The sequence below is a fragment of the Natator depressus genome, chromosome 7 (assembly GCF_965152275.1).
Source record: "Natator depressus isolate rNatDep1 chromosome 7, rNatDep2.hap1, whole genome shotgun sequence".
NCBI lineage: Eukaryota > Metazoa > Chordata > Testudines > Cheloniidae > Natator > Natator depressus.
The window spans coordinates 2946824-2972318 of record NC_134240.1 but is presented as its reverse complement, the minus strand read 5'-3'; the positions used below and the strand labels follow the sequence as shown (position 1 = coordinate 2972318).

The following is a 25495-nucleotide window of genomic DNA, read 5'->3' as shown; positions in this document are numbered from 1 at the left end:
TGGTGGAATTCCTCAAGGGCTTCTTTGCCATGGGTCCAGATGATGAAGATGTCATCAATGTTGCGCAGTCGGAGAACACTTCAATCTCTCTGGTCACTCGATTAGAGACCTAAAAGTGACAATTCTTCAACAGAAAAACTTCAGAAACAGACTCCAATGAGAGACTGCTGAATTGGAATTAATTTGCAAACTGGATATAATTAACTTAGGCTTGAATAGAGACTGGGAGTGGATGGGTCATTACACAAAGTAAAACTATTTCCCCATGTTTCTTTCCCCCTCCCACCCCCCACTGTTCCTTCCACGTTCTTGTCAACTGCTGGAAATGGCCCACCTTGATTATCACTACAAAAGGTTTTCCCCCCCACCCCCCCGCTCTCCTGCTGGTAATAGCTCACCTTAAGTGATCACTCTCCTTACAGTGTGTATGGTGACACCCATTGTTTCATGTTCTCTGTGTATATAAATCTCCCCACTGTATTTTCCACTGAATGCATCCGATGAAGTGAGCTGTAGCTCCTGAAAGCTTATGCTCAAATAAATTGGTTAGTCTCTAAGGTGCCACAAGTCCTCCTTTTCTTTTTGAGAATACAGTCTAAGTAGACGAGACTGGTAAAATGTGGGAGGGGAAAGGGAAGAACAGAAAGATGAAATGTCTTGCCTAAAACCAAGAGCTAGTCAGTGGCAGAGCGAAGACTAGAATGCAGGTCTCCTCTGTCACAGTCCAGTGCACTATCCACTGCGTCCGTCTCTACTTGTGCTTCGTGTTATAAAAACACAAACTGGCCCGAGCCAGTTTGGGCCTTTGTTTTGCACAATGCAGCCGCATGGCAAGTAATACATGTTACTCCATTGTTGTAGAAACTATGGTTAGTGCAGCAATTTATGTGTGAGACAAGCTAGCTAGCTGGGGACCAAACAACTGATCTGGGAAGTAAGGAGGTGTGTGAGGGAGAAAGTGGAAAAAACTCTAACAGGAGAAAATGGCAAGTAGCTTAATATAAGCAGCAGTTTTGCTAGAGGTAAGTGAAGGGAAATTTTTCATTTATGAATGGTTCATTGACCCATGATAACAAAGCAGTGCTGCAGAAGAAGGATAATGATCTATTTAAGTATCAGATGTCCTAAAGGCAAAGGCTTTCCTTCTTTCCTTTTGAAAAATGAACTCAGTTTAAACAAATGTCCTTTTTCCTGTTTTACTGTTGACATGAATTTCCTTTTTATGAGTAAAATTAATTAGTTTTTCTATTCCTTTATTCCTGCTATGGAAATCAGGTCTGCATAGCAAGTTTCCAACTTTCCCCTTGGGCTCTAAGTTCAACCAATAGCATCCTTTAGGAAGGTGTTTTGTACAGAACGCTTGGACGACTAGCAGATAAATTATTGGAGCTTTGTTACGCCCTATAGCTGCATTAGCTCAAGGTAGTGATAGAGCATCTTAGAACCAAAAGCCCTCAAAACCAGACCATTTTTCTAATGTTCTCTGTTTTCTAATTCCAGCTAGCTAAACACACATCACTACATATTTCTTCTGTTTCAAAATATTTTAATATGAGGAATTATAGTAAAAGAATTAGTGAATGTCTCTGCTATTCTGTTACATAACAGGTTTTCAAAAGTGCTTAGCGCCCACAGTTGGCACGAGATTTCTCTTGTTCCTTTGAGAACAATAGGAGCTTCTAGGCGTGGAGCTCTTTTGAAAAAGCTAGTCCCAATTAGGCAGAGAACTGCTCCAATATTGTGTCTGTCACCATTCTGATTCTGAAAAGTGATCAAAACAGAACCGCCAGGAAACTTCCATTTTCTCAAAGCAGAATTGCAAATGTATTTTCCTTTGATAAGTTTTGCGAATGAATTGTGTCCTTGTTTATGTAAGTAAACAATCCTTTGCACTTATCTGAAATGAGAAGTCGCTAATATCGCCTGGGGTTTTTGAAACTCAGCCTGACATAACCTTTGCGTGAACCTCTTAACTTCAGCATATCTGCAGGTTACAGCTGGAGTAGTATACAGTACGTTTATACAGTGATTATCTGTGTAACCCACTGATCAGGGGGTTAAATAAGGGAAGAAACAATGGGGAGGATACACATTTCTTGTTTTTGTTTGGAGACTCTGTATGTCTACAGACTTCCCACGGCTGGGTGAAGGGACTGTGCTAGATGGGCCAGAATCATCCAGAAATTGGGTGCGGTGGGCACCAGGTGTGCTCATTAGCCATTTGAAGCTACTTATTAGGCGATTTCCATTGTGGGCAAGCAGCCTGGTGGGGGACACCCAGTGTCGCTTTCTAAGAGTGGAACTAATGGGAACTCAAGAGAAGGGAGCAGACTTTATAAATAGGAGGAGTGGGAGCCAGACTGGAGGACCCAGCTGTAGAGCAGCACAAGGGCCAGAAGGGTTAGTTGTAAGGACTGTGTTCCTGGGACTTTGCTGGTTTGTTGGACCTAGACTACAGGCTCATGGCGATCGGGGGAAGTCCCGGATGACTGGAAAAAGGCTAATATAGTGCCCATCTTTTAAAAAGGGAAGAAGGAGGTTCCTGGGAACTACAGGCCAGTCAGCCTCACCTCAGTCCCTGGAAAAATCGTGGAGCAGGTCCTCAAGGAATCAATTCTGAAGCACCTAGAGGAGAGGAAAGTGATCAGGAACAGTCAGCATGGATTCACCAAGGGCAAGTCATGCCTGACTAATCGAATTGCCTTCTATTACGAGATAACTGGTTCTGTGGATGAAGGGAAAGCAGTAGACGTGTTGTTCCTCGACTTTAGCAAAGCTTTTGACACTGTCTCCCACAGTATTCTTGCCAGCAAGTTAAAGAAGTATGGGCTGGATGAATGGACTATAAAGTGGATAGAAAGCTGGCTAGATTGTCGGGCTCAACAGGTAGTGATCAATGGCTCCATGTCTAGTTGGCAGCCGGTATCAAGTGGAGTGCCCCAAGGGTCGGTCCTCGAGCCGGTTTTGTTCAATATCTTCATAAATGATCTGGAAGATGGTGTGGATTGCACCCTCAGCAAGTTTGCAGACAACACTAAACTGGGAGGAGTGGTAGATACGCTGGAGGGTAGGGATAGGATACAGAGGAACCTAGACAAATTGGAGGATTGGGCCAAAAAAAATCGGATGAGGTTCAACAAGGCCAAGTGCAGAGTCCTGCACTTAGGATGGAAGAATCCAATGCACCGCTACAGACTAGGGACTGAAAGGCTAGGCAGCAGTTCTGCAGAAAAGGACCTAGGGGTGACAGTGGACGAGAAGCTGGATATGAGTCAACAGTATGCCCTTGTTGCCAAGAAGGCCAATGGCATTTTGGGATGTATAAGTAGGGGCATTGCCAGCAGATCGAGGGACGTGATCATTCCCCTCTATTCGACATTGGTGAGGCCTCATCTGGAGTACTGTGTCCAGTTTTGGGCCCCACACTACAAGAAGGATGTGGAAAAATTGGAAAGAGTCCAGCGGAGGGCAACAAAAATGATTAGGGGACTGGAACACATGAGTTATGAGGAGAGGCTGAGGGAACTGGGGATGTTTAGTCTACGGAAGAGAAGAATGAGGGGGGATTTGATAGCTGCTTTCAATTACCTGAAAGGGGGTTCCAAAGAGGATGGCTCTAGACTGTTCTCAGTGGTAGCAGATGACAGAACAAGGAGTAATGGTCTCAAGTTGCAGTGGGGGAGATTTAGGTTGGATATTAGGAAAAACTTTTTCACTAGGAGGGTGGTGAAACACTGGAATGCGTTGCCTAGGGAGGTGGTGGACTCTCCTTCCTTAGAAGTTTTTAAGGTCAGGCTTGACAAAGCCCTGGCTGGGATGATTTAATTGGGGATTGGTCCTGCTTTGAGCAGGGGGTTGGACTAAATGACCTCCTGAGATCCCTTCCAACCCTGATATTCTATGAATCTATGATTCTATGGCTCCCTCATGCCGCTGGAGAAGAATAGGAGCAGCATTGCTGCAGGCTATGCATATGTCAGACAGAAAGGGGGAATAACTACTATCTTGATGTCTGTATATTCCTTTCCCAAAATCTATTACATTTGCAGGACTAAAATTACAGTAAACAGTACTACTGTATTACAATGTCATGTAGCTTAATTTTCTCAAAACCATTCTTAGCGCTCTTGTTTTATTGCTGAACAAATAATTTGCTTACTTACCATACCGTATGTTCATCAATATTTACATGGAGTTAAAGTTGCTATTTAAGGGGCTCATTCTGCAATCATACTAGTGTAAATCAGGAGCAACTCCACTGATATCCACAGCGTGACACCGATGTGGAACTAGTTGAGCGTCAAGCCTTAAGCCGATTGTAATCGCACTAAGAATCGCCTATGCCATACAGTAAGTGTTTGCAGGATCCCAAATTAGGAATTATAGTACTGTTTAGATTGTATGTAGTGGTAGGATAGATGGGGCAGTTGTGTTCTAAGCAAGACCTTTGTGCATTGTCTCAATACCCTTTCATTGTTTAGTTGATGGTACATCCCACTGACTAATGAAGTGCTCTGAGTGGAGGTAGAATAAGTAAAAATGTGTTTCCAGCATTCTGGACCTCAGGCTTAAAAGGAAACAGCTCTAATTAACTAACTGTACTTACACAAATACATAATGTTAATAATAGATGAGCATTTCTAGTGCTTTGCAACGGAAATGTTGCTGAAGTAATGACCATGGTTTTATTGATATAGTTCCAGATTTTTAAACTTGAATGCCTAAAGTTAGGGGCTTTACACCCAAGAGTCTCAAAGCAGTTTTAGGTGCCCTGTTTGAAAGGCCATTTTGCTTGAGGACTCACCCTGTGAAAATCAGACCCCTTTAAGCTGTCTCAGGTTGGATGCCCTAATCACTTACCCTCCATCCATTTTTAGGCACCTAAGAAATGCAGCCTGATTTTCAGAAGCACTACATGCCAACTGTGACCCAGGGACCAGTTGGTGCCGACTAGCAGAAGGCATAGGGTATGCATAGTGACATACAGGGATCCCCTGGGTCAGATGTTTCAGTGTTTTCCCCAGGAATTGAAATGGGGGGGGGGTCTGAATTTACGGCGGGGTGGTGGTCAGGGCCAATGAGGGGTGAGACCGAGAGGGTGAAGGTGGGCTGTATGGCACCATAGTAAAACCTGAAAAATGTTTCATGACTATTTTATTAGATTTAACTCATGTTTTAAAATCATCACACAAATTAAAGTTGGCTACTCAAGCCTTCTATGAAGCACTACATCTATATCCTTCTTGGTTTCTTGTTATAATTTTCATAGAATCATAGAATATCAGAGTTGGAAGGGACCTCTGGAGGTCATCTAGTCCAACCCCCTGCCCAGAGCAGGACCAATCCCAACTAAATCATCCCAGCCAGGGTTTTGTCAAGCCTGACCTTAAAAACTTGTAAGGAAGGGGATTCTACCACCTCCCTAGGTAACGCATTCCAGTGTTTCACCACCCTCCTAGTGAAATTTTTTTTCCTAATATCCAACCTAAATCTCCCCGAGTGCAACTTGAGACCATTACTCCTTGTCCTGTCATCTGCTATCACTGAGAATAGTCTAGATCCATCCTCTTTGGATCCACCTTTCAGGTAGTTAAAAGCAGCTATCAAATCCCCCCCTCATTCTTCTCTTCCGTAGACTAAACAATCCCAGTTCCCTCAGCCTCTCCTCATAAGTCATGTGTTCCAGTCCCCTAATCATTTTTGTTGCCCTTCGCTGGACTCTCTCCAATTTCTCCACATCCTTCTTGTAGTGTGGGGCCCAAAACTGGACACAGTACTCCAGATGAGGCCTCACCAATGTCGAGTAGAGGGGAACGATCACGTCCCTCGATCTGCTGGCAATGCCCCTACTTATACACCCCAAAATGCCATTGGCCTTCTTGGCAACAAGGGCACACTGTTGACTCATATCCAGCTTCTCGTCCACTGTCACCCCTAGGTCCTTCTCTGCAGAACTGCTGCCTAGCCATTCAGTCCCTAGTCTGTAGCGGTGCATTGGATTCTTCCATCCTAAGTGCAGGACTCTGCACTTGGACTTGTTGAACCTCATCCGATTTTTTTTGGCCCAATCCTCCAATTTGTCTAGGTTCCTCTGTATCCTATCCCTACCCTCCAGCGTATCTACCACTCCTCCCAGTTTAGTGTCATCTGCAAACTTGCTGAGGGTGCAATCCACACCATCCTGAAGATCATTAATGAAGATATTGAACAAAACTGGCCCCAGGACCGACCCTTGGGGCACTCCGCTAGATACCGGCTGCCAACTAGACATGGAGCCATTGATCACTACCCGTTGGGCCCGACAATCTAACCAACTTTCTACCCACCTTGTAGTGCATCCATCCAGCCCGTACTTCTTTAACTTGCTGGCAAGAATACTGTGGGAGACCGTGTCAAAAGATTTGCTAAAGTCGAGGAATAACACATCCACTGCTTTCCCTTCATCCACGGAACCAGTTATCTCATCATAGAAGGCAATTAGATTAGTCAGGCATGACTTTCCCTTGGTGAATCCCTAGTAGGATAAAAAGAAAAAAGAAAAAAGAAAAGGAGTACTTGTGGCACCTTAGAGACTAACCAGTTTATTTGAGCATGAGCTTTCGTGAGCTACAGCTCACTTCATCGGATGCATAGCATATCGTGGAAACTGCAGAAGACATTATATACACACAGAGTCTCTGTGTGTATATAATGTCTTCTGCAGTTTCCACGATGTGCTATGCATCCGATGAAGTGAGCTGTAGCTCACGAAAGCTCATGCTCAAATAAACTGGTTAGTCTCTAAGGTGCCACAAGTACTCCTTTTCTTTTTTCTTTTTTCTTTTTACGAATACAGACTAACACGGCTGTTACTCTGAAACCTAGTAGGATAAGTAATCCACGAGCCTCACTACTTAGATCCATCCCATCTTCGTAGATTCCAAAGCCAGTAATAATGGCTGGAGTAATTTTAAGACAACAGCCAAGGATCACTCTTGAGAAAGCCAGAGGGTTTTCCCAGGTTGGACTAATTTGAACTTCAGTCCCACTGTATCTTCTATATTTTCCAAGATATTCAGTCTTTTTGGACTCTTGCTGAAAAAAGAATATAATGAGCACATTAAATTTATAGCTTTTTAAAATGTCTTTTGAAGAGTCTGCAGCTCGTACTAGTGCTAGTTGGAGTAAATGGCTTCTGCAGTGTGTATAGGAGAGATGAGGGTTAAACTTTTCTCTGAGCAAAGTTTGTGCTCCACCATGTCTTCCAGAGAAGTTTGCAGCTCCATCAAATGCACAAGCTGCCATCTGTTTGGGGTCCAATTGACAAGCATTTAACTCGTCTAAGATGTGGGTTGTCACAGATTTAGCTGATGTGTCTTCTATTACTTGAACATCTAGAAATGAATCTACTGGCCTACCACTGCCCTCAAGATAACGTACACAATGACTTAATACTTGATGCCCATTTGCACTGGTGCATTCATCAGCCATGTATGCAAATTTTTTGAATGTAGTGAGAGAGTTCTTCACTTTTCGACTGTTGAATCTTTCACTGTTGCACCACATGCTTCCAGCCAGTCAGTTGAGTTTCTTGCAGAAAGATAGTGAGCATTTGCTGGTCGTGTTCGGAACCAGTGTTCAACTTCAGGATGAACAAGTGACAATGCACTTAACACTGGCCTCCAGTTTGTAGTGTGTGGCATCTCTTGCTTAAATAGAAAGTATGATGCCACAGCCATGTTTGTTCTCATGAACTGTGTTGTGTCTCCAGTATTCTTAACAGCCCCATTAACAGTCACCGGTGTTGTCCTTGGTCAGTGGAGACTCAGAGGTGCTTTCGCATGAGTTCACCTCCCAGGTGGGGGGGCAAAAAGGCACCTTACTCGTTCCTCCAGCTGCTCACTGTTCACTCTGGCCACTGTTGTTCATTGTGCTACCGTTCACTCCATCGCTCTGTTGCCAATTGCCCTGCGCCGTCACCTTCTGCTGCCACCTGCCACTGTGACCTCTGCGAGTTGGTCTCTTGAGGTTCCGCCAGCTCTCAGTGATTTCAGCTGAGCTCTCAGTGGGGGAACCTCGCTGCTAGTGCAGGCTGGGCTGTCTCTTCCACAGAAACACTGTCCCACAGCAGGTCTAAGCACTTAGACCTGGTTATCAGTGATTTCAGCTGTAATGGTCACCTAACAAACCAAAAGACTATCTATGGCAGGGGTGGGCAAACTTTTTGGCCCGAGGGCCACATATGGGTATGGAAATTGTATGGTGGGCCACGAATGCTTACAAAATTGGGGGTTGGGATGCAGGAGGGAGTGAGGACTCTGGCTGGAGGTACGGGCTCTGGGGTGGGACCAGAAATTAGGAGTTCAGGGTGCGGGAGGGGGAGTCTGGGCTGGGGTAGGGGGTTGTGGTGCAGGTGAGAGGTAAGGGCTCTGGGGTGCAGGAGGGTGGGACCGAGGGGTTCGGAGGGCGGGAGGGGGAATCAGGGCTGGGGCAGGAGGTTGGGGTGCTGGAGGGGGTCAGGGGTGCAGGCTCTGGGTGGCACTTACCTCAAGCAGCTCCTGGAAGCAGTGGCATGTCCCCCCTCTGGCTCTTATGCAGAGGCGTAGCCAGGGGGCTCTGCACACTGCCCCATCTGCAGGCACCACCCCTGCACCTCCGATTAGCCCTGTTTTCTGGTCAATGGGAGCTCTGGGGGCAGCACTTGTGGCGGGGGACAGTGTGCAGAGCCCCCTGGCTGTCCCTACACGTAGGAGGTGGACGGGGGACATACCGCTTCTTCCGGGAGCTGTACGGAGCAAGCCCCCAACCCCACTCCCCAGCAGGAGCTCGAGGGCTGGATTAAAATGTTTGAAGGGCTAGTTTGCCCACCCCTTATCTATGGAGCCTAATCAGCTCTGTCTTTAAACAGTGGGGAGGGGCAGGTCAAATAGTATGTGTCTCAGGCAGACCATCAAGCAAAACACCTGTCCCCACCCTCTCTCTTGATGCCCTCAATCAGCACAGGCTAAGTACAGTTCTACTGCCCTTTACTCCTACAATAAGAACAACAACATTTCATTATGCCCCCTCCCCACTGCCCCTGCATTCCAGTGATTTGTAACCCAACCCCAGCCAAAATCTATCACTTGGGCAACACAGCTCTGTTTGCTGGATACCTAGGTAGATTATTATTGTAAATACAATCTGGTCCTGAAGCCTTTCTCCCCAGCCCCCAGCTCATCATTAGCTGTCATTTAGACTTTGCTTAGGTATCATAATTTGAAATTATTAGGTTGGCCAACATCACCAAAATGAATGCACTGACATTGTCATAAAAAACAACAGCTGTATAAGAAAGCTAGTCTATGTTCATACTTTTCAAATCTGTTATACTTTTTTCAGATTTTATCATACACTTTATATGCGTTTAAAGTGTGTGTTAACGTTTCAATTCCAGTTCAGATTTCCAAATAATCACTAAATTGGCAACACTGCATGTAACTAGTTCACAAAACTGTGTGTGTGTGGGGGGGGGGGGGGTAGGGGAAATTCAGGGGGGTGTAGGGAAATCCCTGGATATCTGCATGATGGTTCACCAAAGGATGGCATGTGAGGTCTCTACCGAGAGCCAGTAGCTCACGGGTCATCGTAATCACTGCAGGCCCAGCTCAGTGAGTTCTGGGCACAGCAACAGTCTCTGTCCCTCTGTCCGGTGAAGCCCCCAACAGCCTCTGAGGCTCCCTGCTTGGTCAAAGTCCCAGTAGGTTCTCAGCAGCAGCTTCTTGCTTCCTACAAGGAGTTGAGCAGCATCTCCTTATAAGTACGGAGTTCCAGCAAGCAATCTTAGCTCCTCTCCAAAAACAGAGCCCACAGCATGCTCTCCTTGCATTCCCTCGAAGAGGAAGTCCCTTGTCTCTCTCTCTCTCTCTCTCTCTCTCTTCCCCAAGGCATCATGGGAGTTGTAGTCAGGGTCTTCCCAACTGGAACACACCCCATTCAGTTCAGAGGCCCCTCTTGTAAACGGTGCCTACAATCGCGATAGGCTCTGAGTGTCAGGACACTTTCCTGAAGACATTGCAATATCTATTTCGGGGCCTAACCTTAGACACCTAGGTGTGAAAATGTTGGCCCAGATGTCATATGTGTGAGGAAATGGGGAAGGTTTCTGAAGAAGCCACAATACTATTGCTGTGTTTTCACCATAAAACCCTTTCCTTTCCATTGTTTTAGTGGTGATCCTCAAATCCAAGGTGAGTTTAAAAGTAAAGGGGAAATTCCCTTCAAGATGATGACCTATTGTTATGGCAGGGGGGAAATGAACAAACTGTTGTTCTGGAATACCTGGACTTGCACTTCTGCCTTAACGACTTCCACTTCAGATGTCCTTGTTTGCCCACTCCGGCTGGTGGAGCGTTTCCGTGATCTGCGACCTGAAGAAGTGGTTGATTTATTTCAAACGACACAAATGGTTGGAAATGTGGTGGAGAAACATTTCTGTGGCACTTCACTCACCATTTCGATTCAGGTTTGTAAACTGATTGGCTCCAAAGGCTTTGTTTCCTGTTCGTATTTTATCGAGCTTTTTACCCTGTCCCATAACCCGCTGACAAGAGGACAGTCAAACCATAGGAGCAGTAAATACTTAACAAATATAAGGAAGTAAAGTTTTGCTTTACTCAGCATAGCGTAACCTGTGGCATTCACAGCTGAAGGAGGTTAACAATCAAATACCGTGTCTGGATTCAAAGAAGAGTCTGGATAATTAATGGCAGCTAAAATGGTGCCTTTCCCTGCGAACACCACCAGGTGTAGTGCTTACTACTGTGAGAAGATCCATTGGTTTCTAGTAAGTACTAATCCTAGTAGAAAGTGTTTGCAGGGCACCGCTCTCAATGAGGGTATTCACAGCCCATGATTCAAGGAGTAAACTCATTGCCCGCAGGCCAGAATTTCTCCCCACAGACAAGGCGTTGGCTAGGTTCGTTATATAGGTTTATTACCTGAAGTATTCTTTGAGGTGGCATACTGAACTAGATTGATCCAGTGGTCTTATACAAAATAACAAATCCTTTTGTTTAAACCAAGTCTGGAGGTTAACCCCTTTTTTGACATAACAAGAATTTAAATAAACAGGCTGTGATTTAAAGAAGCACTTACAGTTCTGTATTTTACGTCCATGAATAACAGAAATGTTATTGCTAGCAATTAAAATCTTGGATCTGAGATCATGAAAAATGACAATTGTGCCAGTATTTATTTCCTTTTCACGTATTATTTCTCCCTTAATCATGACCTGAAATGTAAAAGCATCTGGTCCCACATGCTTTGCGCTGAATAGGACCCAGGAGAATACTATAAATTAACACACAATGAAATTGGATTTAAATTATTAATGGATAATATTTCTGAATACCCAGGAGATCCTTGTTAGTGCCAGTTTTCTGATTCTTCTATTTTTTGCTTACAGGATGGTCCTGAAGCTGGGCAAACTGTGAAGGTGAGTGCTTATGCTTATTATGCAGGATACAAATTAACAAGAGACAATTATGAGAACTAATAAAAGATCAAAACTAGTCATCTGCAGAACATTGCTGTATTGTTTTGTTATCCTTGAGGTTAGAGAAATTCTGGGTCTGTTATGTTTGTCAATACTTGGATTGAGTTTGCATGGAACTGTGTTTACATTTCTCTTCTTTACTAGGCAAAAGTTTTCAGCTTGGAAAATACCATCTCTGTCCTCCTTACAGAGAGAGGCTCTCAGATCATGATTGGCTGTACCTTGTTTATTTCACATGCATAGAAAGCTACAGGGGGAAAGCAATTTTTGTTGTTGTTTAGACAGTGAAAATATTGCCTTTTCCTTCATAATTTCTTTGCTTTTCCTATTTATTACTGAATGAATTGAGGCTGATGAAAGGAACAGTTAAACTGAACTACATTAGAAAAGCATACTTCTTTTTATCCATGCTTTCTCTCTCCACGTTCTCATCACATTCTTGTTAGCAAAGTTCAAATCTAAAGGAGCCAATGAAGCTTAAAAATAGTTTTTAAGCCATGCTAGTGCAAAAAAAAAATCTATTATATTCTCCATTCAAGTAATAAAATAGATAAAATCCAAGATGGTTCTCTGGCCATGTTTCACTCCCCCATCATGCAAATGCAAACACAGATGTAGTTAGATTATCTGCCTGCGCATTAAATAAGGGCTATTTTTTATAGTTGGAATCAAAGGAAAATCAAAATATGGTTATGGTTTAGCACTCTGTAAAATCAGATTATATGTCTTGAAGAAGCTGTTTAGGTTGATTAAGATAACTCCGACAACCAAATGATGGCAAACAGAAACAATTCACTTAATTCCAATCTGGCTTGTTGACCTTACCATTGATATTGCTTTTATTGCTTGCTGTGAATATCTAACCGAGAGCAGGGGAGTGGAAGAAGAAAATCTCCAGACTGCTGGGAAGCTTACGGGATGCATAGCACTGAAACACAATTTACTGCAGTGCTGCAACAAAACAGATTCTATCGCTCCAGTGCTAGGCTGCTGGATTGCACTGGGAACGGGATGTTGATGGGTGAAAATGATTATTTTCAACCTAGTTTTCTTTAAAAAAAAAAAAAAAATGAAGGCTTTGACATTAAAACCCAACATGATTTTGGAAGCAAGACACAATATTTCTTTCTGTTACCAAGATCATATTATCTTTCCCATGAGAGGCTCCCAAGAAGCTGCTATTTTAAAAAGTGAAAAAAACATTAGTGCTAATGATCAAAATTAGAAGTGAAAAATGTGATTGAGGACAGTGACTAGTATATATTTAGGCTTTAAAAGATGCAAGAGAAAAGGCAGGTAAATATTCCTCGTTTTCTGTTTTACAAAGCGTACTGTGCATGTGTCCAGCCAATGAATTGTGAAAATATGTGGGCACATGGAATGCCCCTGTCCCACCCGTCTAACAAGTGTAATGAGAGGGTAATGACCCCCTGCTCAGCCCCTGGACTCAAAGAGTGTGTGTTTTCAGAAATAGGAAGTTAGCAGGTTGCATTTTTGCACTTTTCTGCATCATTGGACAAAGCTATAGTTTATTGCCATCGTTTTGATGATATCTCTCACCTGAAAATGCAAACAATGATTGTGTTCAGAGACTTAGGAACCTTCAGAACTGACCTCAGATTACTGTGATCTGAATCTTGTTTAAGGAAAATAGTGAAGTGGGGATGGGTAATTTAATAGCTGTGTTCCTCCCAGGTGGCTGGGGATCATGAAGTCTGAAGTCACTTACTCGATACATGAATAATTTACACATCTTACATCAAATATGTAGTGTGTTGGTTATTTATATATAAGAGATGCACAGTTATATATTCCCATACAGAAAATGTTATTAACTCACCTCCAGGATGTCAAATTCATTCTGTGGAAGGGACTGCATTCCATTGTTAATTAGGGACAGTGGACAAGAGCATATATTTAGCATTATCCTCCCTCAACAGACATCTGCCACTCAGGTCAGTAAGGCTATGTCTGTGCTGCAGAGTCAACTTGGGTCTGAGCAGCCAGATTACCCTTCCCCAGTGTGAGCAGCCATGCTGCAAACAAAGCCCTACTTTACCAGGTGTGTCCCCCTAGTGCTGCCATCTGGGGCCAATCCGCTGGCTCTTAGTGCAGCAATAAGCTACACCGTCCTCGGATTCTTTCCTCGGGAATTATGGGAGAACTTGTCTGCCTTTCTGGGCACATGGGGGGAATTGTGGGAAAGCACTGGAGGACTAGCTGCACTCACTTGGTTTGCCCTGCATCCCCACTGCAAAGTGTGTGGGGGAGAGAAGTTGTCAGCCCATGTGAAAGCAGCACTTGGGCATCACCCTGTAACCCCGGGCAAGCCAGCTAACCTGGGTTGAAAACACCACCAAACTTGGGCAGGTGTTTTTTGTGTTAGGAGAACACCCGGGTAACAGCTAGGGCTAACTCTGCAGGGAAGGCATACCCTAAGAGGCTTGCAAAAGATCTAGTGGGCTGGAGCTCCAGAATAATTCCTCACAACAGCACTAACGCTAAAAAAAGCACAGCCACCAGAAGTCCTACAATAACGTTTCCACCCGGTGCAGTACCAGCCCACTATCATCATGATGCTCATCCCCACCATCACACTAAGGCTCCAAACCTGCAAACACTCAAACTACTCACAGACCTAAAATTAAGTATCTGCACAAGTGTTTGCCAGATCGGGGCCTATAGCCTACCTACTTTTAACAACATTGTCACCCGCAATGAACACTTGAGAAGACTGCAAGTCGCAGTTCAATCAAATTAAACAGTAGCCTATGTTGTAGAGTTTGCTTCAGTGCATGAGTGAGTCAGTCTGAAAAATTAGCAATTTGTTTGCTACTGAGGTCTGCAAAAGAAGGTAAGAAACAGCAAGAATCTTTTTATCAGGGGGCTGTTTTAAAATGCTTACAACTCATAAACTAATGAGCCGAGTTATGTAAATTCTTTCTTGTGCTCCAAGAGGATGTACTGTAATTTTGGAGAAGCTTGGCTGTCTTTTTCGTGCATAAGAAAGAAGTCGAATCCTATTTTAAGTATAAATCACAGCTTATCCTTCACTATGGAACCATCTCTAATTATAAATGTTCTCTGTGTGTGTGTGTGTACATTACACTTTATATATAACAGATATATAGATTGCCAATGAGATGATTCTTTTGGTTTTAGTGTATCTATTGATGTCAGCTGAGATTCTGTGGTGTTTACATGAGGTGTTTAGGTTTTACCCAGAAATCCTATATAGTTTTTTGCAGTGCCAATCCAGAGCCTAGTGCTAGGTAGCCAATGCCATGATATCAAATGACCAGCTGGATTGCCCTTTATGCTGTCCTGCTTACACTGTTTCTGGATTTCTCTTTTCTACTGGGATACTTGAATGGTGGCTTGTTGCAGAGTAGAACCAAGATCTTCAAATAGTCCACCTAGAGGTTTTGTAGCAGCTAATGCGGGTGATTAGAGCCATATCTGTTGTGTTCCATTCAATTTAATAATACTGCCTTTCGTGATCATGAGTGTCTGGCACCTAAGCTCAAATGACCAGCGTCGAGACTCAGACAGGGCGAGTACCCCCACTCCCTTATACAGAGCATGCAGTTGCAAGTTCTAGGCAGCGTCATGGTGATTCTTCTAAATGCGCGCGCGTGTGTGTGTGTGTGAGAGAGAGAGAGAGAGATATCTTCCCACACAGCAGTGAGTCCATCCCAGACCCCATGAATGATCTTCACTTGCTCAGGGGTCTTCTGCTCCCTCCCCACCCTGGCTGTCAGGCAACAGGACTCAACACATCTACCTGGACAGGAAATCCTGCAGAGTCCTAAAGCGCAGAGTAAAAGGGAGCAGTGTGTTGTTTTAGGACCTCTGACACAGATTCTTTGCAGAGCCTGGGGATTGTTCACATTCCCCTGGACTCCTCTTCTACCCCCAACTTGGGCTCCAGGATGGGCCTGGAAATGGAGGGACAATTCTACAGGGATGGCTGACGCCTCCCTCCCCCACTTCCAAGCAGGCTTGTGGGAAATCTGCAGGTGGGAGATACAATTTACTCTCAAGTCTGGGGAAATGATTTGATTGTGCATCCAGGAGGTGGGTTCTGCCCATTCCCCACTCATATGTGAAAGAAGCAGATGCTGTCGTTCACAATTATGCACGTACATTTGTATCCTTTCTGTTTTATTCTGGTGAGGTTTTTCTACTGTGCCTGTCATTGTGGGGTCCAGTTGCCTTCCAGTAGTGCCTTAATGGACATGACTCACATGCAGTTCTTTCCTTGTTTCTCTCTTCCTCTCCACAGGGGGAAAATTGCTTGTAGATTCTCATGTAAAGAACTTTTACTTCTTCAGTCTGTGCTCAGTTTTCTCTAGTGCAGGCCAGGTCCTTGCATTTGGAATGGAAGGTGGTGAGCTTTGTGGTGGTTCAGTCTGTGTGCACCTGGACCATCCAAATCTGGGTACAGGAAAATCAGCTCAGTGGCTTAACACAGGGCTTTTAAATGTATGTCAAGTGAGCAGCATTTGAAAATCTACCCTTGTGTAATTTACAGGCTTCTTTGTAAGACCACGTCAATAAATGTGTATCCTGCCGTTGTGGGCATAGAGCTTATTAGGGAATGTACCCTAAGCCTTGCCTTTTATGTGGGATTGCAACCATCCTGAGAAACGCCATGCATTCTATACTCTTGAAAGGCTACACAAATCAAGCTGGCAGGGGCATGATGCAGCTAATTTATCTGTAGAGACAAGATAATATTGCACAGGAAGTGACTGTTGCACAAACACCTATTAACACACATCTCATTCTGCAACAGTGTCAAAATCTCAGTCCTCTCAGCACCACCTACGATATTCACGACTGCCAGCTCGCCAGTTTCAGGTTCACATAAAGAAATAAGAAAGCCAGGCTGATATTGGCAGTGTATGTATGCAGAAATTTATTTTGTGTGTCACATATTCCACTAATTATTTTACACTGAGAAGATTGCTTCTCCATTATTTTTTGATGTGCATGTTTTTCTTTCACAGATGCTTTTTTAATGCTGCACTAAATCAATCCACCTGGTTTGCATTCTTTAGGAATCTCAACTTGAAGTGAAAAGTGCAGCGTTTATTTAAGCCTACTGCAAACATTCTCATCCTATCTGCCTAGTGCGCTGGACTTGGGGTTTCACCTTTCAAATTAATTACATCACATCACAAACTGATTGCATCAGAAGGATTAAAATTATTAACCACAACGCTCTGATATGGCAACAGAGTTTCTCTGCAGATTGCAGATGTGAATCCTTGTTTAATAACACATTGAAAACAATATTTTGCTCTCTTAATAGAGAGCAACACAAGGATGACCAAGAAGAAAAGTGCAAAAAGCAAAACATTGTACTTGTTTATAAAGAAATTTAAAATTCCAAGTGAAAAAACAAGTAAGAAAATCAGACAGTTTTTGAAACATAGAAATGCACTATGAAACCTGAGAGCAAATGGTCTGTTTGCCTTTGCCTCTCTTGAAAGCTTGTAAGATGAGCAAAAATGGTTTGACAAAGTACAGTAGCCTCACTTACTGCTTTTGGAAACACACTGATGGTGCTTTGATGTAGAATATGTCATACTGCAGCTATGTAATTGGTACTGCAAATCCAGTAGCCTCAGGACAGCAGTGGCTACTTTCAGCTCATAGCTTTCCTTCCATTTTTAAACAACATTTGGGTTTTGTGTTTTTCTTGAGAAATCTGTTTAAAGACAGGAATATGCTGCATCGTGAGGGGTATTGGCTGCTCCAGTTGGACATTTCATACCTTGTCGCCCCTCATTTTGAAGCCCTCCACTGGGCTCCTTATTTTCCACTACATTAAATTCAAGCTTCTTTTCCTTGCCTTCAAGGCACTTCACAATTCTGCTCCTCCATAATAATTCACTGTCTTTTTCTCCTTCAGATCCCTTATCAAGACCTGTCTCTGGGATGCCAACAGGAAAGCAGCCAAGCAATGATGGCTGTTTGGTTAAAATAGCCAGAGAGATCTGGGGCTTTTTAAACTTATTTTTAAATGAATTATTTTGAACCATCAAGTTTTGCAATTGCTAACCTCTGTATAATAGAAATGGGGGAAAGAAGGAACTGGAAGGGACTTCAGTTGGTCATCTAGTCCTGTCCCTTGCACTAAGGTAGGACTAAGTATAGACCATCCCTGACAGGGGTTCGTCTGTGTTATGCTACCTCTTAATGTGTCATCTAAACAGCTTTTAAACCTCTTCTCACCGCTTTGCAGCGAACACCGTATCTGTGTTAAACAACCTTCTGTCCCAGGGCGGAGTAACGTTCTTTCTGAGACACACGCGTTGCCTTGTGTATGAAAGTGTTGCCATTTAACCCAACGGCTGGACGTGATGCTATGCTGTACTCTGTATGGGGTGTAAATCATTTGTTAAACAAGTGCTGCAAAAGTAGAACCGAGTTTTAATAGGTTTTTCTGAATAGCTTTTTCCTAGCATTATGTTTCACTTTATAGCAAAATACCACAGGCCAAAATTCCCACCTTTTATGATTTTGCTGTTATTTTGTGACTACATTCTTCCCTAATTGGTGGGGCCCTCGTCCTTCTAAGGAACTGCCCATACAAAGGGAGCACAGGTAAGAAAGGCTGCACAGAGACTCATGGGCATAACCAGCCTCTCTCTCACTTATGCATACGTGTTAGTGAGAGACAGAAGCGTGCTTTTTGCAAGCACAGACTTGGCCACTTCTAGACATTTTTGCATCTTTTAGCCCAAAGCCATTTGCAGTTGACTGAGCTGTGAAACTTTGATGTCTCAGCTGTCTGGCTGGATCCCACTCCATCCTGTGTCTCTTGTGGCATCAGAGGATCATAGTGTTTTGCTCTTCTTATTTGGAATATTAATGATTCAATTTAAGCCAGACAAAGGGCACCCATTTACCAGAGTGATGGCTGCCTTATAAGTAATAAATAAAAGTAAATCTCGCCCCACATTTTTCAATGCAAGTTACATCGACTGCAGAGGATGAAAGGCTGTCCATAAAAACCCCATAAAAACCCAGCACTGCTTGAGTAAATTTGATGCTAAAAAATGTAAGGCAGACAGGTTTTCTCACTTGAAAGGTTAGACATTTAGGCCATCTTCTGATCTTTTGAAATGACAAATACATCTGGGATTTGACCTTTAATGGTGCTCAGTCCCAGTGGTGCATATTTTAGTCTATGTTCTGCATCACCACATTAGCTCACAGAGGAGAAGTATGTAGAAAACAAAGTCCCTGTGTGCGTATGATTTTCAAACAGAAAGCCAAGGTTAAATTTATCAGATAAAACATTCATGCAAAAGGGCTCACCTGGCTCTTGATGGGACAAGAGGAAGAGGGTGGAAAATGTTACCTTATCATGTGTAATAGAACTGCCTTTGAAAAGAGGGGGGGAAATAGAACAAAATCTGGTTCTTAATTCACCATAAGAGGCTCTGGCATTCTCTTGAGCCTCAGTGTTGTACTCCTCAGTGAGGCCCAAATCGGGGTTTATGTCAGCAGAGCAGAAATCACTGCACACACTTCAGTGGAGTTATGCTGGATTTATAGTCATGAATCTCACAGTAGACTCGGCCCCTGATTTAGTGCACTGGCCTTTTTCCACGTGAAGAGCTGAGGACAGATCCTAACTTATGTCACGCGCAACAACTAATCTGGTGGTTTTATCCTCCTCCCAGTTTGTGCATCTCAGAAAAGACACCAATGAGTTTGATACAGTTCAGCATGATTGGCAGACTCTCTTCAGAAAGAGATCTGCTACTTAAATAGAAAGAGATGTTACAGGTCAGGATTAAGGTGTATTACATATATTGTACTGTGTCTGCATTAAGCTGGTGCTGTTCATGGTTCTTCTTTCATTACATAAGCACTCAATACCCACATAGATTTTGAAGGAAAAACATTCCAGTTCAGATTCTCAGAATCCCCCATGCAATTCATTTCCTAGCTAAAGGCATTCCTGACTTTTGTTGTGTCTTGCTATTTCAAATGTCCAGAACTAATGCTGCAATAAGGAATGAATCAATGGAGACCAACTGAATGATTTAACAATTTACATGATCCTTTTAATTAGTATTTGACAGACGAGTTCAGCACAGAGTTGTAGGTTTCAAGCTGTAACATCTCTGTCCAATTTTGGGATAAAATATGTGTTCTCAGAAAAGAAAGTTTAACTATAATAACTGGCTGAGTGAGCAAAATTAATCCTAAATCTTACCTGTTCCCATTTCTTTTCCATGATCCTGACTCTTCCTTCTGTGGGACTTCATCCTACACGGTTCTGAGATGCTCGGTTCCTTGCAGGAGTTTTCAACATCTGGCCGCAGATCAGAAGGACTCATGCTCACTTTTTATCAAGAGCATGTTTCTAGCGGATGATAACTAATGAGAGCTGATTGAACAAGCCTCTTGTCTTAAACTGCTGAAGGAAGCCCTGACATGCAATGAGCAAAGGATGGGAGCCAGAATTAGGGGCCTACTCAGCCCTTCCAAGTGGATAACTCATGGGAAGGGTAAAGTACTCAGAGATCATCTGAATTTACAGAATGACTGAACTATTCACCTCTAGTCACCTGAGAGGCAGAGTTGTCCAGTGGGTAAAGCACTGGACTGGGAGCCAGGAGACCTGGGTCCTACTCCCGTCTCTGCTATTGACACACTGGGAAACCGATGGCGCGTTGCATCACCTCTCTTTCCCTTCTCATCACGTGCCTGGTTGTACCATATCTAGCCTATCCTGGATTGCTAGTATGGGCGTCTCTGGTGCTGGTATCATAGAAACAATCATAATCTTTACCTTTGGGGTGGGGTTAGCGCAGGCATGGATCTTTAAGAAATGCTGACGCTATCTGTTCTGGAAACCTGGTGCAGGAACCCTTCCCGCTGCCCTCATTCCTGGAAGCATGGCTCCCTGTTCCTCCCTGTTGCATATGTCCTTTGTGAACCCTCCAAGAAGGGTTTTGTTGCTGTTTGTTTTTATGCTGGCATTCCTGATGAAAGTCCCTCCGCCTCCAGACTATTCAGCATGGAGCAGGGGCTCCCTGCCTTAGCCCACCACCGCCTCTCCCAAAAGAGCCACGTGGAGGTGGCATGGAAGGTCTTTTGAAGGGCAAATTGGGGCTACAGAGAAGGATGGTTAATGCAGATTCATGACATCTGCACCCCTTTCCCGTACTTTTCTGCTCCACTCTGCGCCCTGGTGTGGGTAGGGTCTGTAGTTTCTCAGTACAACCACAGTGTGCTAATCTCTAACTCCTCAATAAGAGCAGAGATTGAGCACCACAGTGCAAGACTGCAGGTCTGGGAAATTCGTCATTTTTTACTTCTGGGTGGAAGCCCACAAAATGTTATGTCTGCATGCACAGATGGATATTGCATACTGTCTCCTCTGAATAAATCCTGCTAGTGTAGGGATTCGACTTTTCACCCCCTTTCTTCTTTAATGCTGAGCAGCTATAGTACGCCAGGTGCTGCACAAACACACAGAAAGACAGTCTGTCACCCTAAGAGCTTACAGTGTACGTAGGCAAGAAGGCAAGCAAAATGTGTGAAGTGATATTAGAAATCCATCGTGTTAGTTGCTTTCTTTTTCTAGTGTTATTTTCCTTCTTTCCATTCCCTTTTACAACCCTCTCTCATCTCCTTCCCTCCCGCTAGTTCTCTGGCCAGGTGCTTCTGCGGTAGCTGCCCCAATGAATACTCATTGCTTCCTGTCCACCCTATAGCATAGATCCAAGCTCTGTATCAGAGGGTGGAGAAAACAAACGAGTAAGCAAGCAAACAAAACCAGTGGGTTGGTGCCCGTGATATTGAGCATCTGACTTCGTTAAACCAGCTAAAATTCTAACCTTAAATGGGTGTCATTCCAGCAGCAGATTTTGGATGTATTTGTAGTATTTTAAATGGATTTAATGCTTGTGAGCAGTGCCATTTTAACAGCCATAGGACTGTTTGCCCAGAGAGGAGGTACAGCATTGGCAGCTCTGCATAATGGCTCATCAGAGTGCCTGAGCCCTTTATGGAGAGGCCCCTTCCAGGGGTGTGAGATCAGTTGCAAACCCATTCAGTTCTTGGTCTCTTTGCTCAGACTAACAAGCAAACCAGTTAGTGCCAATTTTAGTGGTGGGTTTGTTCATATTTGTTAACTCTGAAGAGAACTGAAGCACCAACCCAGTTATTCAGGCCTTGACTTTTGGTTAAGACCAACCTTGTTTGTATTCAAACTGGAGACCTCATGGCAAATAGTTCTGTATCCCATTTCCAGTTCATTGAGTCCCACTTACCCACATGACTTCTGTGACTTTGAGCCCAATTCTCAGCTGGTGTAAATGGCGACGTCCCTGGTTCAATGGCGTGGCACCCATTTACAAGCAGAGAACTTGACCATGGGTGTGCAAACAACCAACTAAATGTACTACTGTTTATTTGCATGCCCAATTACAATTTGCTTGTGTAATCTTAGTCACTGAATATGCACAGTAGATTATTTTTATGATGTCCAGAAAGCATAATTTGATGTACGGAGTTACTTTCTTTATATGTCTTTCTCTTCACCCAAAGCAGTGCACTGTCACAATGTGCAGGAACTACACCAAGGAAAAATCACAGAATTTATTAGATTCTAATAAACTCCCCTCAGTGCACACACATATTCAATATCTTCCATTAACATTAATGAGAGTTATGCATGCATCCCATGGAGAATAGGCCCCGTTGTTTTATTTCTTTTCCTTGGTTTTAGTATTAAATCTCATCCCACAGTCAGATCTGTAGGGCATACGTGTACTCCTGCTGCTCACTTATTTGCTCTACTTAATATATACAGCTTGATCACAGCCTTCTTGCATAGTAAAGCTGAATGAGCACAAATAAAGAAAAAAATCTACCTAAATAGAATTTCTGCATTTGGACAAAAACGAGGACTATGTAAATTAATGAATTAATGGATAACTATTGATTACCAGTAGAATCTAATGAAATCATAAATATCCCCCTGAACAATTACTTGTGCCATGATATTAAATTATCAAATCCATAACTAGTTTTGAAGCTAAGACTCTTAGTGCTTGAGGGAGCAAAGTTGTGTTTTGGAGGCAGTGGCAGTGCCTCGGTAGAGAAATTTATTATTTAATTTGCTGAGTAATCTAATTTCAGATAACTATTGAGTTTCTAAAAAATGAACTTGGATTAGATTTTCTTGTCAGGAATAAATAGGAAATATTGGCCAGCGTAGTCATTATCTGTAGTGTGTTGAGAAGACAGAATTGCTGTATGGGATGTGACTGCTGCTCGCTTTCGGTTCTTTTATCTTGTGTTCCCTGGTACTGTTATCCATACCTTGGAACCTGCCAAGGTCCAAACGCAGGCTGCACCCATGTGACAAAGATCCCAAAAGAGGGAGAGACACAACTCATTCATCCAAGAAACTGATTCTGTCCTTCAGTGTATATAATTCAGCTTTGAGATTATTTTTTCCTGAAGTAAATGGTGCTCAAGATGTGTGGCGCATAGGGACCTCTGGGATTAAAACACGTGACGTCCCTTGAAACAAGGGATATTGGAGAGGTATGCTAAGCAAGCAGTATTCTTCATTCAGGCTTTATTTCACTTGCTTGGGAAGGGTCCTTTGTTTACGATTTTGAAAACAGATCGCTTACAAAACCCATTTACTATTACTCCTAATTCCCTTCTGCACAATACATATGGCATCTAAGAACAATGCTACATTGGTTTAATGTCACTCTTAGGGTACGTCTCCACTCCAGGCATTACAAGGGCAGCGCTGCCACTGTATCTCCAGTGGTGTAGATGCTGCTTACAGTGACGGAAGGAGTTTTTCCATCAATGTAAGTAAGCCATCTCCCGGAGCAGTGGTAATTAGGACGATGGGACAATTTTTCCATCAGCCTAGCTGTGTCTACATCAGGGGTTAGGTCAGCTTAACTGGGTGTGACGTAGGTAGGTCAATCTATATTTTAAGTGTAGACCAGGGCATAGGGCTAACGTCAGCCTTGGCCTTCGTGGTGAGTGGGAGAGAGGTGCTGCATGGCCTACACAGAATCATTCCGTGCCAGCCAGGTGCCTGCTCCTCTCAACATGAGCGGCATGTGCCACTGGGTACCACTTGCTGCCAACAGCAACCTATTCCGTGACTGTGAGAGTTAGAAATGTGCTGACCATACCCTCTTAGGGACATGTGGCCTGATCCAAAGCCCGTTGAAGTCCACGGAAAGATTCCTGTTGACTTCATGGTCTTTGGACCAGGCCTACGTTGTATAAGCTAAAACTCATTCTCATAGTGCTCTCTTGAGAATCGTGGTGATGCCCTGACTTGCTGCTTATGTGAAGTGGTGAGTGGTAGGAAGAAGATCTCTAACTTCTCCTCTTTGACCCCTGTAAACTGGTACATGCAGGTCAGAATTCAGCCTCTATTCAGATTTATTAAAGAAAATTGGGAAAGGTTTAAAAAAAAACTTCCCAAACTTTACCATTTTCTGATGAACAATTTGCTGTGTCTGCTTAATAATCATTCCCAGTATTTGTTGAGCACCGGAGTTCATTTGCTAAAAAGTTATTCTACAGTTGCCTACCTGATTGACTGTATAATTAGCAGCAGATTGCAAGAGTAAAGTGCAATGACATATAGTGTATTATCTGCTAAGGGTGCATCTTGCTAACATTTCTTTGGCTTGACCTCAGCAGGTCCAGGCTTACAAACATATTCTCAGCTTTATTAAGCCGAACGTCTTCCAGTTTGCTTTAGTGAAATAGCCAATCCAATTGTGTGTACGTGTGCATGCACAAACACACACTTCTAATAACTGTACAGTGGACCAGACTAACAAATTTCCACAGGCTGCCAATGGCAGCTTGCAAACTTTACTGGGGAATGATAATTTGCTGTTTACGGTCATAATTATCCCTTGCCATTCAATGCTGAAACTTAACTAAATTTTGCTGAAAAGTAAAATATAATAATAATAATATAACATAAGCTTTAGTAAATTAGCCACAGTCTAAATGCAAAAATGAGGACACAATAGAAAATTAATATTTATCTTCTACCAGTGTGTAACCAGCTTTGTTAAGAAATGTCTGAAAGCTAAGAAGAGTTTGTTAGACAAATTATAATTTTAATTGCAAACCTAATTGATTACACTCAGCATGCTCATTAGGTTAAGGGAGAATGAGTCAACCCTCAAGGTCATTACAGTAATAGATATTGTAGGCATGGAATTTGTGATAAGCTGGTTTGTGAACATCTATCTAATTGCTCCTTCATGGCAGTGTCTGCTACTTTTACTCCCGAAACACCTCTTTGTCCAATTTATTTAACACCCCTTAATATTCCAGTTAGATATACTAGAGGAAGCATCAAGCAATGAATTTCCAGCCCTTTTGTGCCTGAATGGCCGTCTGCTAAAAAATAATGGTGAGACTCAAAGCAGGGTTCATCATAACTGGAAATACTCACCTGCGGAGAACAGCAAGAATTTCTCATTGAACCCCTTCTCTCTCCCAAGAATAAGAATCATACAGGTAGGGAAATAGATTGGGAGAAGATGCTAAAAGGGACCTTCTTCTTTAAATTGCACAAAATAATCAAAACGATGTTGTTGATATTGTTGTAGAACACACGCAACATACCAAGTGTTTGCAGTTAATTCTTTCATTGTTTGTTTGTTTGTTTGAGAAAGGCTGGGGGGAGTGTCTTAAAATTCAAATCTTTTCTTGGGAGACAAGGCAACTGAGATGTCACACAGCAAATGTCTTCACCTGAACAGGACATTAAAGGATGAAAACATTCTCATGATAGTAGTACTGGGTTTTATACTGTGCTTTTCATCCATAGATCTCAAAGCACCTGACGTTGGAGGTAGATATAATAAGGTATCACTATCCCCATCATACAGATGAGAATACTGAGGCCCAAAGAGAAAGAAGTGGCTTGTGTAGGAC

General features: G+C 43.2%; 1 protein-coding gene across 7 annotated transcripts in view; it reads left to right on the top strand.

Moving 5' to 3' along the window:
* The window catches only part of FHIT (fragile histidine triad diadenosine triphosphatase), a 1060586-nt gene that overhangs the window by 823168 nt on the left and 211923 nt on the right, over nucleotides 1-25495 (top strand). For all 7 annotated transcript variants that reach the window (XM_074957364.1, XM_074957361.1, XM_074957360.1 and 4 more), the window contains 2 exons: nucleotides 10338-10483; nucleotides 11426-11455. In XM_074957364.1, coding sequence (XP_074813465.1) covers nucleotides 10338-10483; nucleotides 11426-11455 — 176 coding nt within the window. The remainder of the gene's footprint in view (nucleotides 1-10337; nucleotides 10484-11425; nucleotides 11456-25495) is intronic.